The 19,460-nt window shown below is 45.6% G+C and overlaps 1 protein-coding gene across 1 annotated transcript; it reads right to left on the bottom strand.

The window, feature by feature from the left end:
• Window positions 1-1,182: 1,182 nt before the first annotated feature.
• On the bottom strand, window positions 1,183-4,620 carry LOC123408732 (blue-light photoreceptor PHR2). The gene is made up of 4 exons (XM_045101783.1): window positions 3,586-4,620; window positions 2,021-2,250; window positions 1,798-1,896; window positions 1,183-1,501 (listed from the first exon to the last, which is right to left on the bottom strand). The coding sequence occupies exons 1-4, from the start codon at window positions 4,513-4,515 to the stop codon at window positions 1,414-1,416; spliced, it is 1,347 nt and encodes a 448-aa protein (XP_044957718.1). The 5' UTR covers window positions 4,516-4,620; the 3' UTR covers window positions 1,183-1,413.
• Between the last annotated feature and the right edge of the window lie 14,840 nt (window positions 4,621-19,460).

Genomic DNA, 19,460 nt, shown 5'->3' with positions numbered 1-19,460 from the left:
GGTTTAATGCAATTCTCAATCTTAGAAAAATCTCAACAATAGAAGGAAGTAGGCTAATATGTTTTGCATAATTTGAGTTCAATTATATCTTTCCATTGTACTGGCTTTTTTTCTTGATAAATATCAAATATAAGCTTCCCTTTGGATGTCTCCTTAAAAAATACTCCTTATAATCTGAATTTTTTCACAAAAAACTATACACCCTACATCTAGGAACGGAGGGAGTAATTTTCTATGGAGTGTAGTATGATTCCTTGAAAAAAATACGAATCAAGCTACTTCATTTAGTAAAAAAGAAATCTATAGGATCCAATCCTACCAATCAATCAACCATTGTGTAGATAAAATTCTAAAGATTTCAACCCTCCAAAAATCGCTGTAAAAATCCTTTGAATCAAAGAGGCCCCGTAATGCTTGGTAGCAGATATGCACTACTCCCTCTGTATACTAATATAAGAGTGTTTAGATTACTAAGTAATGTTCTAAATGCTCTTATATTAGTCTACGGAGGGAGTACCTTGCATTTTAGTCACTATTGGAATTGCTTCCCGGAATACTTACTTCTTAGCACCAAAAAGTTATACGTTACTTACACCCCACTGGTGATGTAATTCTAAAGCACAAGGGTCTAGAAAGATTTGGTTGATTATGAATGGTTTGTCTCACAATACGCCGATCTGCCTCAAACTAAGCAGGGCACCGTGGAATCTTCATTCAGAATAGATTGGCACACAGTGGATTCAGGTTAGCTGCAAACTAAGGTTAGCTGGAACAAGAAGTGGCGAGTGGTCAAACAAGTTCTGTCAAAAAAGGAACCGTGATGAAAGAAATCAATTTATGAGAGACCATATTTCTGTTGTTTCGGTACAACTCAAGATCAGTTAAGGAAATACTATCAGGAGTGCAATTACCATTAATAAAAAGGGAGTGCAAATACCAAAATGGAGCTCTGCTTTACAGAGCAAGGAACTCAAATCAGGTAGACAAATTGTGTTTTCTTTCGTTCAGATGACAAACAGTTAAAATTTTAGGATTCAAAATCCAATTTTTTGCACATCCCAAAGTTCAAAATTTCACACAATTGGTAATCAATGCACCAACCAAAAGCTGGCATATATCAGTTCAATTCTTGTTGCCACAAGCGAATCTATTCATTTCTATTATATTCAACAAGGAAGAAAGTGAAGAAAGCATCTAGGATTTTTTATACCATTCGAGTCTTACAAAAAAATGTCGACAGATACAACAATCTCTTCCGAGATCAAATTGGTCCAAAATGCAGGAACAGCTTACTTGGGGCATCATTATCAGGCAACATTTATTGGGAAAAAATCCACTCCATTGAAAGGTTGCATGAGTTGGCACAACTAAAAACCAGCAGCAGACTCTCTGCTTGGCTAACTACCTGCATACTCAAACAAACGCAGGGGTAGGTGTGCAACCAGTGGCCGGTGCAACTTCGGATGTCTTCTGTGCAGAGCTGTACTTCTTTGTGACGAACCTAACATGTTTCATTTGTCAGTTAATGGTCATCAGCTAAATCATACTACAGCAGCTACTAATCTGATGTTTAGCGTTTACACGCTGATGATTAAAGCGACTACACATCTTCCTACCATCTTCGGTGCAATATTTCTTTGACAGGCGGTCATAAAAAGAAGCTAACAATAATGTACTACCATTTGTGTTCTCTTGATAAAACAAACTCCAATTTTTAACACAGATATGCAATTTACCGGATATCACAAGTGTAAGTACTTATCATCATAAGTATTGAGATTTATAAACAATAGATACCTGAAGAAATCTCTCCATAGCAATTCAAACATTAACCAATTTGTCCCAGCATCTGATGTTCCGTCACCGTCCTTGGGTGTTGACCCTGATGGAATTGCTCTAGAAGAAAGAGAAAATTGCCAATTATGCACAAAAGAAATAAGACCATAACGTAATGACGAGACAGAGTATGTTACTACTTTCTCCCTATACTTCTGTTAGGGTTCACAGGAACATCACCTACCTAATGGCATGCTTCTTCAACTCCTCATACATGAAACGTGGAGAGAGACAACCAGTAGCAAGCCATGGAGAAATTTTGCAGGAGAAATTAGCACCATATATGCTATTCTGGGTACTATCTTTGACAGCTTTGTTCGGCTGCATACAACATTCTGCAGCAAATTTCTTCAGCCTTTCCAGGGCTTCTGCTTCACCACCAATAAGATTTGAACCAGCGGCAGATTTTGAGTCCTGAGTTAACAAGGTGAAATTTGAAGTTCAGAAAACATTCAGGATGACAGATATGCTGAACATAATGTGTGCACGTCATTAATGGAAACATATAAAACCATTATGCGAGCTAAACAAACATTACAGAAATATATGGACTATAGCTCAGATAAACTGACCCTATCCTATCGTTGTTGTCACTACCACAAAACTAAGCATCAAGTGTCAGCCTGTCAGCATCAATGTCGCAATCCACAGTTTACGCAAGCAGACTCAAGAGGACCTCAGGTTATAGGCTTAAGGTGTCCTTACATTAGTGGGACACCGGGACAACAGAGAAGCATATCACAATTGTACAGAAGCAAAGACAAAATCCAAAAAAATTCACGTGGTTGGTCGTATCCTTCCCTGGACCCTGAACAAGCAGGAGCTACATGCACTGGGCTGCCTTTTTTTTTACAATCTTGTTGCCTTTTTTTATGAATTTACAACAAAAAGAAAAAATGGTCTTGTTCTCATTTTGTCGCCTACTGCTCTGAAAATGTTACCACATGCCTGACCAAACAAGAAACAAGCATGCAAACCCTAGCACTAACTTCATTAAATACGGCCAATGGGCAGCAATTATGCCGTAAAAACCTCAATACATGAACGAGCAACCTAACCGTCAAAGATCCGTCGATCCAGCCTACTAACAAAATCACCTGATACTCCCTCCGGTCCGGTGTATTAGGCTCGCTAGGAGTGGCATCGTGACCAAGGTGAAATTCTACTGGCGAGCGATCACCCCTTCTGACCCGTTTCCTCCAATCAGCTCACAGTTAGGATTCTTCTAATTAATTTCCCTAATAAGCAAGTAAAACGAGGTCCAGGCCCACACCAAAGTTTCGTTTCACATGCGTGCGTGAGAGAAATTTTGTTTCCCGCCCGCGAGATTAGCGACCATCCATTGGTCTGTTCACATTGCATGCAAGGAAGAGTTTTAACGACACCGAATATAGAGGAAGTGGGCTTCGGCTAGGAGTTCTTTTAGGAGGAGAGAGAGAGGACCAGCTCAATAGATTAATTAGGCCAATTAAATTCTTACGAGCCTTATTTCTAAGGGATTTCGGAACAAATAGAAATTGGTAGTAGGCCTAACACACCGGAACGGAGGGAGTAATATAATCTTATACAACAATTCACTAGCTAAATGGTCAACATTACCAAGCATGCTATGGTTGGCTGCACCATCCACTTCTATTTTGCATTCAAAGAGTGACTGTGTGAGAATTGACTTATATCTTGGATAGAAGCTGAATGTAGTTAGAGATTCAAATATATTTCATAAGAATGAGTGTCTCTGAAAACTTTTACCTGTGCCATGGCCGGTGGTGCAGAGAGTCCAAGCTCACCAAGCGTGGGGATGTCACCAGGCTCAAGCACATTCTTCATAGGCACACACTTGACCTCTTCTGGCGCGTCCAGCACCTTCCTAACCTCCAACCCCTTGACAGCCTCCCTGAATCCGCCATAGCTGGATGGCATGTCATTGAGCCTGAAGGGCAGATCGTCTAAGTGGTAGAGCGTGCTGCCCCAGAAGTACTTAACCTCGACGCCTTCCTTCTCTATGGCCTTGCTGACCTTCTCCTCCGTGCGGCACTCGTCCCGCGACACCTCCCCGTGCGCGTAGACGGCCTCTGCTCCGGCTGCCCGCGCGAGCTCGGGGATCACCACCTCGGGCCTCCCGACCCGCACAACGAGGTCGCCGCCGCGCGCGCGGAGGCTCCGGCGCAGGTCGGCGACGGAGTCCAACAGGAAGCTGGCGCGGTAGGGCCCGGTGCGGTCGAAGCCCGAGGGGGACTTGCCGAAGTCGCGTGGGTCGAAGACAAAGACGGGGAGGAGGGATGACGACGCGCCGACGGCGGCGTGGAGAGGCTCGTGGTCGTGGAGGCGCAGGTCGGCGCGGAACCAGACGAGCGTGCGGCGGCGTCCGGCGGCGCCGGGGGCGCCGGAGGGGAATGAGCGGGAGAGGCCGGGCGACGAGGCGGTAAGCGGGGAGAGGAGGGAGGCCGCGGCGGCGTTGAGGCGGGTGGCACGGCGTGGGGAGGAGGAGGCGGCGGAGGGGTGGAGGCAGACGGCGAGGGTGGAGATTTGGGTGGGTAGGTGGACGGCGGAAGGGACGGAGGCGAGGGTGGCGTGGGCGGTGGGCGTGCGGAGCGAGAGGGAGAGGGAGAAGGAGGCGAAGGGGAGGTTCGGGTCGTCCCGCGGGTGCGCGGCCGGGTCGGAGTCGGAGGCGGAGGCCATGGATGGATGGCGAGGTGGCGGTGGGGCGGGGTGGCGGTAGTTGAGATGCGGGAGTGGGTTTGGTTCGGATGAGGCGCGAGGGGAGGAGGGAGGTGAGGCGAGGTGGGTCGGGGGTAGGCGAACGGGGGGAAAGGTGGTGGATGATTTCTTTTCGATCCCACCAACCATTTTTGTGCAATGGTTTACCGATTTCGCCATTTTCTTCAACCACACCAAACCCAGGGGTTCGTCGTCACGTGCGGTTTTCCAGGAGAAGGTTCTCTCTGCAATTTTACTAATACATCTCGTGGAGCATTTTCTTTGACCCCTGTAAGTCCCAAACGTTTTGAATTTGCGAATTGCAAATCGAATGTTTTTATGATAGCTTTAGTTCACGCAAGATGACAAGCATGATAATTCCGTTTGTAATTTTTTCTTCTTCTGATAATTGTTATGCGTATCAATTAAATTTGTCATCCTCACATAAAATAAAGTTATCATAATAAATGTTAGATTTGTCATGGATAAAATCCAAATGTTTGGAATTTATCTTTTTTTGAGATATCTATTGAAAAAGTTAACTCTTCGTCACCAATCGCGGATTATCAAACAGACGCTTTGAAATGTGTCTGCATACGCATTGACTTGTCAACGGGCATTTGGTCCAGCACCAATCATCCAACTACATTTTCAATAAAGTTTTTCATTTTAAACATGAATTTCACTTAAAAATTAATTGGGTTCATATATTACATGTAAATTATCCCAAAGTAAATTAAATATAAAAACAAAATAGAACCTCGTAAGCACGGCCTGTGAGGCCACTCGGGTAGTCGTTGTTGTTATCGTCTCATTTGGGCACCGGCTGAAGCCCAACTAGGCGTCGCGACATTTGTCACCGACCACGGCGACGAACTTGATCTGCACCCGCCACATGTTTGTCTCCACCTTGCACTGCCCCTTCTCCTCCTCGCAGGCAGCCTGCCCAGACTCGAGAACGTCGAGGTTGAGGAGTGAAAGCACATATGCTTTCTTGAAGGTTTTGATAATTCATGACAACATATATTATCTCTTGGACTAATAATTTTATCTAGTGAATTTCATATTGAGTCCAAAAAATCATAGTGGATGGGAATTGTGAGAAGGATCCCCAACAAGGAAAGGAATAGGATTGGTAAAACTTCAAGCTTCAATACTACATTTTACATTTGTGTGAGAAATTATATTTGAGTCCATGGGAAAGCCAATACTATTAAAATAAGATGAGGTATCTATGATGATTTGGTTGCTCAAAGTGCTTAGAGATTAGCCACCAAAAGCCTCACCGATTCTCCCACGAAATATTCTGTCCAAAACCCTCAAGTCAAAATCGGTGCCACCAACTTTCCACAATCGGTCATACCGAGTTTTCCTTAGACAGAACTAAAAGCCAAACGCTAGCAAATCGGTGCAACTGAGATTCGCTTCGGTACAGTCAAAAAGCAGTGACCACCTTGCTGGTATCCATTTGAAAAAATCAGAATTTTCAAGTTTTTCATATTGGTATCATGGAGTCACTGGAACAACCTGGGTCAACCGAGTCGGTCTCATCGAGATGTTGTATACCGGTCTCACCGAAAAGCCAAAAGTTCGGACATTTTGCAGTAGTCGGTACAACCGAGTTTTTACTTTAGTTCCATCTTGGGCAATAATGTTGTAACAGTCGGATTTTTGGAGATGGCTATATATACCCCTCCTCCTCCCTGTCATTGGGAGAGAGAGCACTCAGAACAAGCAAAAAATTCCATCATTCATTTTCTAAGAGAGAACCACCCACTGATGTGTCGAGATCATGATCTTCCACTCCAACCATATGAATATTTATTTCTAGCTTCCCCAAGTTGCTTACCACCCAATCAATCTCTTATACCAAGCCAAATTATGTGAGACAGTGATTGAGTTTTGAGGAGACTGTCTTTTGAAGCGCTAGAGCAAGGAGTTCATATTCCATACCACATCTATTACATTTTGGAGAGTAGTGTCTCCTAGATTGGTTAGGCATCACTGGGAGCCTTCAAATCGTGTGGAGTTGAACCAAGAAATTTGTAAGGGCAAGGAGATCGCCTACTTCGCGAAGATCTACACTGAGTGAGGCTAGCCCTTTGCGGACGTAAACCATGGTGGAATAAACAAGGTTGCTTCTTGTTGACCCCTTGTGGGTGGAGCCCTCCATGGACTTGCGCAACTGTTACCCTCTACGAGTTGAAGTCTCCATCAAAATGGATGTACGATAGCACCACCTATCGGAACCACACCAAAAATCATCGTGTCTTCATTGTGTTTGATATTCCTATCTTCACTCCTTACTTACATGTGCATATCTTTATTTTCCATTGCTATACTCATAGACTTGCATGTGTAGGGTGTGCTTGACTTGGTAAAATTGCTAAAACTTGCCAACCGATAATACTAGGAAAATGATAAGTTTTAAGTAGTCTAGTCACCCCTTCTAGACATACTCTTCTTGATCCCACAATTGGTATCAGAGCTCTGGTCTCCATAGCCTTGGTTTTATCACCATTGAAGGAAGATGAATGGGCCTAGTTTGGGGAGTCTTAGTTGTAGAATGCATATTCTTAATGGTGAGTACTATAGTCAATGGAAAGACAAAATGCTTGATCTATTTGATGAATTTCATGAGCAAGTATGTTAATAGTCCCTATGTGCCTCCCATTGATCCCTTACATCTTTCACACCAACAATAAATTGATATCCTTCGTAATCTCAGAACAACCAATCTTATCCTTGAATCGTTTTTAATCAAATTAAAAACTTTGAGTGTGCCTACATCTTGTGGAAAGATTTGGAGAAAAGATATCCAAACTACTCTTTGAAAAATCTTGATGTGATTCTCCATAAAACTATTGCATTTCACAAAATGAAGCCTAGTGATCCTAACTTTGATAAATACTTGTTTGAGTTCGAGACCTCATGCGTCCTAAAGGAGATGGTGTCGGTGTCAAAACCGGCAGATCTCGGGTAGGGGGTCCCGAGCTATGGACCTTAGATCGATGGGTTACAAGGGACGAAGGAGAGACTGTTTACCCATGTTCGGCCCCTCTTGAGGAGGCAAAACCCTACATCATGCTTTATTATATTAATGTGGATGAGAATTACAGAGTTGATCTACCTCGAGATCGTATGAGCTAAAACCCTAGATGAGTCAACCTCCTAGATGAGTCAACTTCCTCTATATGGATGAAACCATCTAGTTTATATAGACACCAGGGGTTCCTAGAGTTACATACAACCGACCTCTAGCCAAGGACAGATCCGCCAACCTAGCCTACTTAACTTGGATGACACGCCAGTCTTGGGAGATTTCCTTCCTGGACATGAGGTTTGTCACGCAATCCGGTTTTCAACAACACGGTCCATTTGGTCAGCCCGTAAGAGGTGGGCCGACCACCCGAGGACCCCTTAGTCCCGGACTCCCTCAATAGCCCCCAAACTGGCCTCCAACACTGATGTATATGGTCTTCGACTACTCCTTGTATCCAGAGTAATCGGCTTGGAAGGCGAGTTCCCTTCAAGTTCATGTGGTTTTGACTTGGTCGTTTGGTGACGTCGTGCCTTTAAAACATGCATTGCTTAATCTAAAGGCTTAAAAGCCCGGGTGTGAACAATTCCTCATCTGATAGCCTTTCTGACGAAAGGTCGCGATAGCCAGTTATGACAAATCTCGATTCGCGGTTCGAGACCACTTTCCCATGGGCATGTCTTATCAATGAGGAGGTCGTGCCCCGCATTTAAGGGGATACGAATAATGGTCTGGATTATCCCGCACATGTTCAATGGCGCGATCATTTCAGGAAGTGACAGGGCCTAAGGCGCAGTAAACCAGAACCCGTGATCTTATGACCCCCCATAAAAGGGAAAAAAGATCCTCAAAGCCATCACGGACATTCTATACTCGACCCCCTTTCATTCAAGCTCCAAGCACCCAGATCCATTTCATTCTCCGTCCTCTCCCAGCCGCTCTTCTCCAAGCTCAGCCATGGTCGGCTCGGGCTCCAAAGGCAAGTGGGAGGTCTCATGCGTCTCCGACAAGGATATCCAAGAGTTTAAGCACTTCGTCTATCTTTCGCCCAACATTTCCCATCGTGCGTCGGAGGAAGGCCAGGTGGTGCCTATACCAAAGCCAGGCGAGAGGGTGGTGTTCGCCCCCCACTTCATTCGAGGACTAGGCTTACCGCTCCACCCCTTCATCAGGGCCTGGTGTTCTTCTATGGGTTAGATTTTCGTGATCTTTCCCCGAACTCGTTTATGCACATCTCAGCTTTCATCACCATTTTTGAGGCCTTCCCGCGGGTTCAACTGCACTTCAACCTTGGCTCAGCACTTTCAATGTCAAGCCGAAGACGTCAGTGGCCAACATGCCGACGGCGGAGGAGCAGTGATCAACAAACTCTCCCGGGTCAAATGGTCGGAGGGTACTTTTATTGATACCATCAAAGCCTATCAAAAGAGCGGGTTTACATCACCGAACCTCGGGAAACAAACGGGTTGGCGCCTGCCGAGTTCAGATCCGGACCCCTCGAGAGGCTAACCTCGTGGGTTAGGAAAGGTCTTGATTGGGGATCAGCCTTGGAGGTGAAGTCGCTGCACAAGCGCATCACGCAGAAGGTGGAGGCAAATATCAAGCTGACCAATGTGATTCAGGTCATGCTCCATCGCCGCGTTATTTGTTACTAGCGTCAGGACACTCCAATGTGGTCCTACCAGCTCAGAGACCCCGACACCGTGCACCAGTTCTACCACATTACCCACAAGAAATTGTGGAAGGTGTTGTTCAAACCTCAACAGGAATGGCCGACTGAGGAAGAAGACGTCGGCTTAGATGCCGATAACCCTCCCTTGAAGGTATGACTGAGCTTTTATTCTTATTCAAAGCTTTTAGTTTTTAGCAAGGATCTTATCCTTTCCCCCACTGTCCCTGCAGGGCTGGCTGGACAAGGCCGTGAAAATAAATGGCCCAACCCCCCTGGCTGAGGACCCGAGGTCACCATTGTTGACCAGATTCTTGTGGTGGCGCCATACACGACGTCGGATAAAAAAGAGAAGAAGAAGAGGGAGACTCGCGGGGGCCTCTGCTCGAGGGGTCCTCCGGATACCAAGTCCGGAGACACCTGCTCTTCCTCCGCCTACGAGGAAGAGGATGTGGAGGACGGAGAGGATAAAGACTCCCCCCAAACAAGAAAGAGGCATAGAGGCAGAGGAGGCCGAGGAGGGCTTGCCTCCTCAGGCCCCGAAGAGACCTTGTAGGAGCAAGGTCATCCTACCCAATGACAACCCGTATTCCGATGAGGACTCCGGGGCCTTTGAGAGGGTTCCCCGAAGGACCCCAGGATCAAGCCCCCGGCGCAAAGGTATGGAATCCGATCTTTATTTAATGGAGTTATACCGAGCTTTTGCTAATAAACATACGTGCTCTTTTCCCTGACGCAGCCCTGCCCAAAACCTCCCGACGGACCAGGTCTCGGAGGGGGGGGGTCACCACCGGCCAAGCTGGCGGAGAGCGGGAATGCGTCCCGTACTACCCTTCCTCATGCCTCGAACGAAGCCGCACATGTGATATCCCACCAGGCCCCTCCGAACATGGGAGTCAAGGTGGTGATGGTCGAGGTTCATACATCATCCATCGAAGACCGAGAGGTCCCGGCCGAGGTTCATGCCTCGGTCACCAAAATCCAGGAGGTTGATCCCCTCCCGACGACTGGAGAGGGGGCCACGATTCATCCGAGATTCCTCTGGAGACAACTCCAGGGACCTTCGATCCCCCGGCATCTTCAACGCTGCCTCCGGTGCCGCCGGTGACAGAACGAGTTGCGGCCGAGTGGCATGTAATGATGGAAGAGTCTTTATCCGGCTCATCCATTGCGATTGAACATCGCACCCTTATGGGTGCGATTCTACAAAGCATTCAGTCCGTTCATAGCGGACTGAAGGAAGCCTTCAGCGGTTTGCTGGCGGGCTTCAAGGTAAACCATGTAGTGTTAGATTTATTTATAAGTTTTTACATGCCTTATAGGTATAATAGCCACCAAGCCACGGGTGAGTTGAAAAACCTTACGTATGGATCAAAAGAACTTATAGACATGAATAAAAATAGTTCGGGGACCCCTAAACTATAACAACTCACGGGGGTACTTTGACCGAGTGTCGCAGTCCCGATAGACCGGATGCTTATTAGTCCATAACTTGTCCCGCATGCCTCATCCTCAGTTATGGCCACCAACGCCCTTGAACTTGCCGAGATGAACCAGAAATTCAAGGTTTTCGATGAAGAACTCAGTCGTCTTAATAGTCGGCTCGACGAAAAGCGGGGTAAGCTTGATGTGTGCCACTAAGACTCTTGTTGTCCCTAATAGTTTAGGACCGTCTGGCTTTGGTATGACGTCTTGATTCTGATTATGTCAGCAGCTACAGACAGAGAATTTGAGAAACTCAAGGCCGATTTGGAGAAGGCCAAGCAGGAGGAGGACGCTCATAAGATGGTGTCCGAATAGGCAGCCGCCGAGCTAAGCTCGCTCAAGGTTGAGAGCGGCAGGAACGAGGCTAGAGTGTCCGAGGTATAGCAGGATCTTCAAGATGCGAGTGCTAAGAGCGAGGACTTGGAACACAAATCTAAATAACAAGCAACTGGGCTATCCAAGCAATCCTCCGAGCTCAAATTGGAGTGGGTAGGCAGGAGGTTTTTCGAATAAGAAGTGCGCCAAGCCAAGAAGATTATGAATGGTAAGCCATACTTATTGCAATGTGCCTTTGGTGGAAACATGTTTGCCTTTCTTACACGGATATGGCGTTCCCCATACGCCTTTATGGACCTCCTGCGGAGTGCAACACACACGGCCAAGCGCTACGTCGCCCAAGACGGGGACGCCGAGGAGAGGCATTTCTGGGCACACTTTCAGAGTCCCGAGCCCAACCCCCTTCTCATCTACCAGATGAAACAACTCATGGAGTTGCACAGGATGGTGGAGCCGGCCATGAAGGACCTCTGCATCCGGCTATGGCCTACCGAGCCTCTTCTGAGCACTTACTCCGGCTTAGTGCAGAAGTTGTATGACGTTGTGCCTCAGATCAAGGTCCTGAAGCGCTCTGTTTGCATAGAAGGAGCTCAGATGGCTTTTGCGAGGACCATGATGCACTAGCCAGCGGTGAATCCCCTTGCAATGGAAACCGCACCTCCGCCTAATTGAAAGGAGCACAGGCGTCAAGAGGTTTGTTTCTCTACCACGACAGAGGGTGCTCGGGCCATAGAATCCCAGTGTTCCAAATATGTAATTTATGAGTGAGGGTATTGTCGTGTGCCCTCGAACAATTTCTTTTTATGATGCTTGTCCCAAGTGTAATGAACTTTGTACTATTTTGACTCATGTTCGGCTGTTTAATCTGAAAGTTTCCAGTCACCAGCTTCAGCCCCCTTGTAGAGGCTACAAGGGGTGTTTCCGCATCCGCACTTTGACCCTTAGTCGATATATCGGTGCCCGAAGGCGGTAGTGTGTGAAGCAAACGAGGCAATCGTACTATGAAGCTTTAGTGCTTTCACTTAACCTTAGGAGCTTGAATTCGGGGGCTGGTTATGAGCCCCTAGTTTTTTCTGGTAGTCGGATAAACTGGACTTTCAAATGGTTAGCACAAGGTTTGCAAAGGTACAAACCCCTCGTATGACATGGAATAAAACCTCCATCTGTTTTTCATACTTAGGCTAGGATTGCAGACCAGTTCTCGCTTATTATGATAGTCAGTTTTCGGCTTTCTTTAGTGAGGTATTTTAGCCAGGCCAGCTGGGTATACAATCGCAGTGGTTCTCCCTTTACCCCTTTTGCCGAACTAGCGGATCGTAAGGGGGTAAGCACAAGAGCGGGGCAACCCAACTATTGAGCCAAGACATAATTCAGAACCGATTCATATAAAGCAATATCTAAGAAACCGAACACTTAATAAGTAGTGACGGGATAGTGCTCGAGGCGGTATTTTCATCCAAGCCCCGGTCTATTAGCCGGTCCCACTTGATATGTATTGAATAAATTTACCCTTCAGCACCGATAAGAAGGATATATATATATATATATATATGTAAAAATATTGTAAAGAGTCTATAAATAATGTTTGCTATGAATTTCTATAATTCATGGCGCCAAGGTAGCTATTACACGTAACTATTGTTTTGAACAACATATTTCAAAGCAACGTTTTCCCCACGGCCTTCCATGGGTGACTTTAACGTCCCCCCTGTTTCCAGCTGTGCAATTTCTCATATGCTTCTTAGAAGGGATGGGTAGTATCCTTTAGAGGTGGTTGTTGTGAGCAAACGGACCTTGAATAAGGGGTTTTGAGAAGCTGCCGTGGTGTGGGTGAGCTTGACGCCTGGGAGATCCATAATGGTATCTCGTTTTTGTCCATGAAGACCTTTGGACCGTAGTTTGGTCGAACTGAACATATGGTCCTTGGTGGTGGATCCCCATAGTTTCCCATGGTATTTTGAGAGCAAAATTGTGTCTACGAGGGGCATACCTTATGGGTGACCGTGTCATGCTGTGGGCAGTGTATCCCTATTTTCTTTGAGCCGAAGATGTCTCCGGGGGAACCGATTGAGCTCGGGCTCACTTGCTCGCTTGCCGCACCTTGATGGATAGCTCATGGCTTGATGCTTCACTGTCATATTGGCATTCAGCTGCTAAGGACGCTTTCTGCTCCTCGGTCCGAAGGGAACATTCTGTGTTGCCGTCGACGGTGATAACTCCCCTGGATCCGGGCATCTTGAGCATTAGGTAGGCGTAATGAGGCACATTGTTGAAGCGGGCAAATGTTGTGCATCCGAGTAGTGCGTGATATTCGTTGCGGAAGGCGACAATGTCGAAGATTAAGTATTCGTTGTGGAAGTTGTCGAGTGAGCCGAACATGACCTCCAGCGTTACCGTGCTGGAGTAGCGGGCTTCGACGCTTGGGATCACTCCTTTGAAGGTAGTTTTGCTAGGTTTGATCCTTGATGAGTCTATGCCCATATTTTTTACTGTATGTGAGTAAATCAGGTTAAGGCTACTTCCTCCGTAGTCAGGTGGTACCCATCTATGATGGGGTCTAGGACAAGGGCGGCCTACCCTCCATGACAGATATTGGACGGATGATCCCTACGGTCGAAGTTGAACGGGCAAGCTGACCATGGGTTGTGCTTCGGGGCTACGGGCTCTATGGCGTATAACTCCCAAAGGGGTCGCTTCCTCTCCTTCTTTGGTATATGAGTAACGTATATCATATTCACGGTTTTCACCTCTGGGAGGGACTATTTCTGGCCCCCAGTGTTTGGACCGCGGGGCTCATCGTGGTCTTTGCTTTGTGGGCCCTTGCCTTGTTCCTCAAGTGCTAGTTTGTCGGTCTGTGTAAACACCCGACAATTACGGTTGGTGTGGGTGGCGGGCTTGTTTGGTTGCCATGGATCTGGCAGGGCCTTTCCATAAATTTATCTAATGGAGTTGGTACATCCATGTTCCCTTTAAGGGGTTTCTTCCGTTGTCCAGGTTTTGAGCTGCAAAAGCCAGCATTTACGGCTGTGTCATCGGCGTTACCATTATGGCGGCGGTGTTTATTCTTGTTTCATCTTGGCTTGCCATTTCCATCCCGAACTTCAGAGGTACCGGGGTCGTCCACATTATGGCCGGGCTGAGCTAGCAATTGTCCTCGTCCGCACAAAAGCGGGTCATGAGGGAAAGTGAGGGCGAACATTGTTCTTAGCCTTTCATGGACGAGCTAGCGAGCCAGCCATTCGTCCTGGATATTGTGCATGAAGGAGGCTATCGCCTCGCAATTCGGACAGTCCATGATCTGGTTCTTCTTGGTTAGCAACCGATTCCAGAATTCTCTGGCCGACTCGCCCGCCTTTTGGACGATGTTACTCACGTCGGAGGAATCTAGCAATCGGACATAAGTTCCATGAAAATTAGACAGGAAGGCTTCTTCGAGCTCTTCACAGCTTCCAGTGGAATTTTTGGGTAAGTTGTTTAGCCAGTGCCGTGCTGGCTCTTTCAGCTTTAGGGGTAGGTACTTAATGGCGTGGAGGTTATCTCCCCTGGCCATATGGATGTGGAGAAGGAAATCTTCTACCCACACGATGGGGTCTGTAGTTCCGTCGTATTGTTCTATGTTCACGGGTTTAAACCCTTTCAGAAATTGGTGCTGCATGACCTCATCTATAAAGCACAGTGGATGGGCGGCGCCTTTGACGCGGGCTATACTGTGTCGGATATCGGCTGTGCCCGGTGCGGTTCCCTATCTCTATTGTTGTGGGTAAACCAAGGTTTGTCTCCATCCCATCGAGTGGGAGAGTATCTTCTAGATTCATACATGATCATGCTGCAACCTGTTCTATTGTCCAAGTCGTGTCGTAGGTCATGTCTACCCCTAGGTTGCACATGTTCCTTTCCTTTCCTGCGGGGAGGCTCGGGACTATACTCAGCTTCTCCGGCTGCTCTGTCGCGCCCTCGGGGTGGGTGATCGGGCTGATCGTATAGTGTGTGCCTAGAGGACACGGGCTCTGCGGCCTCGTCATCAAACTGAGGTAGCAACCGGTGTGGGTAGCTTTTGTTTTGATCCGGCCACTCGGTGCCATATCCTTCTTCGGCTGCCAGTACTTTCGTCCATCTATTGTTGATGGTGTCTTGTTCGGCTTAAAGTCATTGTTGCTTCGCTTTTAGGCTGCGAGCGGTAGCTATAAGCTACTTCCTGAACTGTTCCTAACCCTAAAGGTCCTTGGGAACTGTGAAGTCTTCAGCCTCTAGGTTGTATTCCGTGTTGACAGGGGGGAGGTAGTTGTCGTTGTCTGAATCGTCGGGGTCGTCGGGATCGGACTGGCCCTCGGGCTTAGTCGGGTCCTCCGGTGGCTACTGGGGAGCTCTGAGGTTGCCACGGTCCTCCAGGGTTATGTTTTCCCCGGTGCCGTGTATGGCCTTCCTTCCCTTGTTTGCCTTGGCCCGCTTACGCTGCCTTCGATGCTTTGATGGCTCTTCCCTAGACTTATCACCGTTTTGTTTGGGGTTATGATCGCCATTGTCGTCGGGTGTGTCCACCATGTAGTTGTCGTAGGTGGAGGTGGCAGTCCATCGCCTGGTATTTATAGGGGCAGGGTCATCATCCTCATCATCCATGTCTTCAACCTCCTCGGAGGTGTAATCCAACATGTCGGTTAAGTCTTCGACGGTGGCTACCAAGTGGGTGGTGGGTGGTCTGTAAAAGTCCTCATAATCCGTATGCGGACCGATCCAAGTATAGGTTGGGCTCAGGCCGTTTGCGATTTTCAACGACTAGATCTGGTCGAGCAACTCGTTCAACATCGAGAGGTTGTCCTGATCGGTTTCTTGACGATTTTCGGAGTTGACCTGTGTGGCTTCCATGAGTCGTGGACAAAGGAGACAATGTTTACCCAGGTTTGGAACCTCCTGAGGAGGTAAAACCCTATGTCCCGCTTGATTATATTGATGTGGATGAGAATTACAGAGTTGATCTACCTCAAGATCGTGTGAGCTAAAACCCTAGATGAGTCAACTTCCTCTATACAAATGAAACCATGTGGTTTAAATAGATGATACGTCTCCAACGTATCTATAATTTTTGATCGTTCCATGCTATTATATTATCAACTTTGGATGTTTTATATGCATGAATATGCTATTTTATATTATTTTTGGGACTAACCTATTGACCTAGAGCCCAGTGCTAGTTCCTGTTTCTTCCTTGTTTTTGACCTTTTTCAGATAGGAATATCAAACGGAGTCCAAACGGAATAAAACTTTCATCGTGATTTTTTATGGAAAATATCAAAAATACCAGAAGAAAAAGATACCGGAGAGGAGTCCCAAGGAAACCACGAGCCAGGGAGGCGCGCCCACCCCCTGGGCGCGCCTGGGGGGCTCGTGACTCCCTCGTGGGTCCCCCTGACTTGTTCTCGACACCATCCGCTCCTATAAATACAGAAACCTCCAGAAATAAACCTAGATCGGGAGTTCCGCCGCCGCAAGCCTCTGTAGCCACCAAAAACCAATCGGGAGCCCGTTCCGGCACCCTGCCGGAGGGGGAATCCATCTCCGGTGGCCACCTTCATCATCCCGGCGATCTCCATGACGAGGAGGGAGTAGTTCTCCCTCGGGGCTGAGGGTATGTACCAGTAGCTATGTGTTTGATATCTCTCTCTCTCTCGTGTTCTTGAGATGTCATGATCTCGATGTACCGCGGGCTTTGCTACTATAGTTGGATCCTATGATGTTCTTCCCCCTCTCCCTTCTTGTAATGAATTGAGTTTCCCCTTTGAAGTTATCTTATCAGATTGAGTCTTTAAGAACACTTGATGTATGTCTTGCACGTGTCTATCTGTGGTGACAATGGGATTTTCATGTGAGTACTTGATGTATGTTTTGGTGATCAACTTGCGGGTTTCGTGACATCGGGAACCTATGCATATGGGTTGGCACACGTTTTGACTCTCCGGTATAAACTTTGGGGCACTCTTTGAAGTTTTATGTGTTGGTTTAATAGATGATTTTGAGATTGTGTGATGCATATCGTATAATTATGCCCACGGATACTTGAGGTGACAATGGAGTATCTAGGTGACATTAGGGTCTTGTTTGATGTGTGTCTTAATGTGTTATTCTAGTACGAACTCTAGGATAGATTGAACGGAAAGAATAGCTTCGTGTTATTTTACTACAGACTCATGAATAGATCGATCAGAAAGAATAACTCTGTGGTGGTTTCGTACCCGACAATAATCTCTTCGTTTGTTCTCCGCTATTAGTGACCTTGGAGTGACTCTTTGTTGCATGTTGAGGGCTAGTTATATGATCCAATTATGTTATCATTGTTGAGAGAACTTCCACTAGTGAAAGTATGAGCCCTAGGCCTTGTTTCCATGCATTGCAATACCGTTCGTGCTACTTTTATTATTAATTACCTTGATGTTTGTATAATTTCAGATTACAAAAAGCTATATCTACTATCCATATTGCACTTGTATCACCATCTCTTCGCCGAACTAGTGCACCTATACAATTTACCATTGTATTGGTTGTGTTGGGGACACAAGAGACTCTTTGTTATTTGGTTGCAGGGTTGCTTGAGAGAGACCATCTTCATCCTATGCCTCCCACGGATTGATAAACCTTAGGTCACCCACTTGAGGTAAAATTGCTACTGTCCTACAAACCTCTGCACTTGGACGCCCAACAACGTCTACAAGGAGAAGGTTGCGTAGTAGACATCAAGCTCTTTTCTGGCGCCATTGCCGGGGAGGTTAGCGCTTGAAGGTATATCTTTAGATCTTGCAATTAAATCTTTTAGTTTCTTGTTTTATCACTAGTTTAGTTTATTAAAAGAAAACGACAAAAAATGGAATTAAGGTTGCCTCATATGCTTCATCTTTTTAATGTCTTTCGTGAAAATGATGGGAAGAAAAATTGTGCTCAAGTGCTAGAAGAAGAATTACATAGAATGCTTGGTATAAAATATGTGAATGATGAGCATGATTGCAATGTTGTTAGTATAAATTTTTTGAATACCCATGATGCTAATGATATGCAAAGCCACAAGCTTGGGGATACTATGTTTGATGAAGATGATCTTTTTAGTTCCCCCACTTTGAATGATCAAATTTATTATGATGAAAGCATGCCTCCTATTTATGATGATTATTGTGATGATAATATGCTATAAAGAAGAAAGATGATAAAACTTGTCACAATTATGAGTACCCTTTTACTGAACATTACTCTTTTAATGTGGAAACAATTCGTAGTGTTCATGTCTTTTACGATACTCCCACTATTAATCATGAGAATAAATTCGCTATTGTGAGAGTAGTAAAATTTCTATGCTTGTAGATCATTAAAAGAATGCTGTAGGTGATGGTTATATTGTTGAATTCATTCATGATGCTACTGAAAATTATTATGAGAGAGGATCATATGCTTCTACGTATTGCAATAATATCAAGTTTCCCCTCTATGTGTTGAAATTTTTGAAGCTATGCTTGTTTTGCCTTCCTATGCTAGATGATTCTTGCTCCAATAAGTTGTTTGTTCACAAAATCACTATGCATAGGAAGTGGGTTAGACTCAAATGTGTTAGTCATGTGCTTCATGATGCTCCCGTTATGTTTCAATTCTTATCTTCTATGTGAGCATCATTGAAATCATCATGCCTAGCTTGAAAGACATTAAAGAAAAGTTCTTGTTGGGAGACAACCCAATATGTATCCTTACTATTTTTGTGTGTTCACATGATTAAGATACTGTATTAATCATGTTTTATTGCCTTCGTTTTAATAAAATGCCAAGTAAAGCCTTTATGATTAGTTTGGGTGATAGTTGTTTGATCATGCTGAAAAAGACAGAAACTTTGCGCTCGCGAAATTATTTTTAATTACTATCCAGAGAGATATATAGAGATGATTATTTTTTATGCTGATTTATATACAAATTCCTTAATTTTCATAATTGTTTCAGAATTTTTGGAGGTGCAGAAGTATGGTTATAATTCAGATCATTACAGACTGTTCTGTTATTGACAGATTCTGTTTTCAATGCATAGTTTGCTTGTTTTAGTGTTTCCATAGATTATATTAAGTGATATAAATTGTGTAAATGATAATATACAGTAGGCATTGTGTGGGAACATTTATGAATCTTGTCTTGACAGTACCAAAATGAATGATTTGTCTTCATTATACTAACCCATCTCACGAAGTTCCGTTAAGTTTTGTGTTGTGAAGTTTTTAAGTTTTGGGTAAAGTTCGGATGGAAAAAGGAACAAGGAGTGGCAAGAGCCTAATTTTGGGGATTCCCAAGGCATCCCAAGCCATATTCAAGGATACCAAAAAGCCTAAGCTTGGGGATGCCCCGGGAAGGCATCCCCTCTTTCGTCTTCAATCCATC

Source organism: Hordeum vulgare, chromosome 7H (assembly GCF_904849725.1).
Source record: "Hordeum vulgare subsp. vulgare chromosome 7H, MorexV3_pseudomolecules_assembly, whole genome shotgun sequence".
Classification (NCBI taxonomy): Eukaryota; Viridiplantae; Streptophyta; class Magnoliopsida; order Poales; family Poaceae; genus Hordeum; species Hordeum vulgare.
This window is presented reverse-complemented; position numbering and strand designations above follow the sequence as displayed.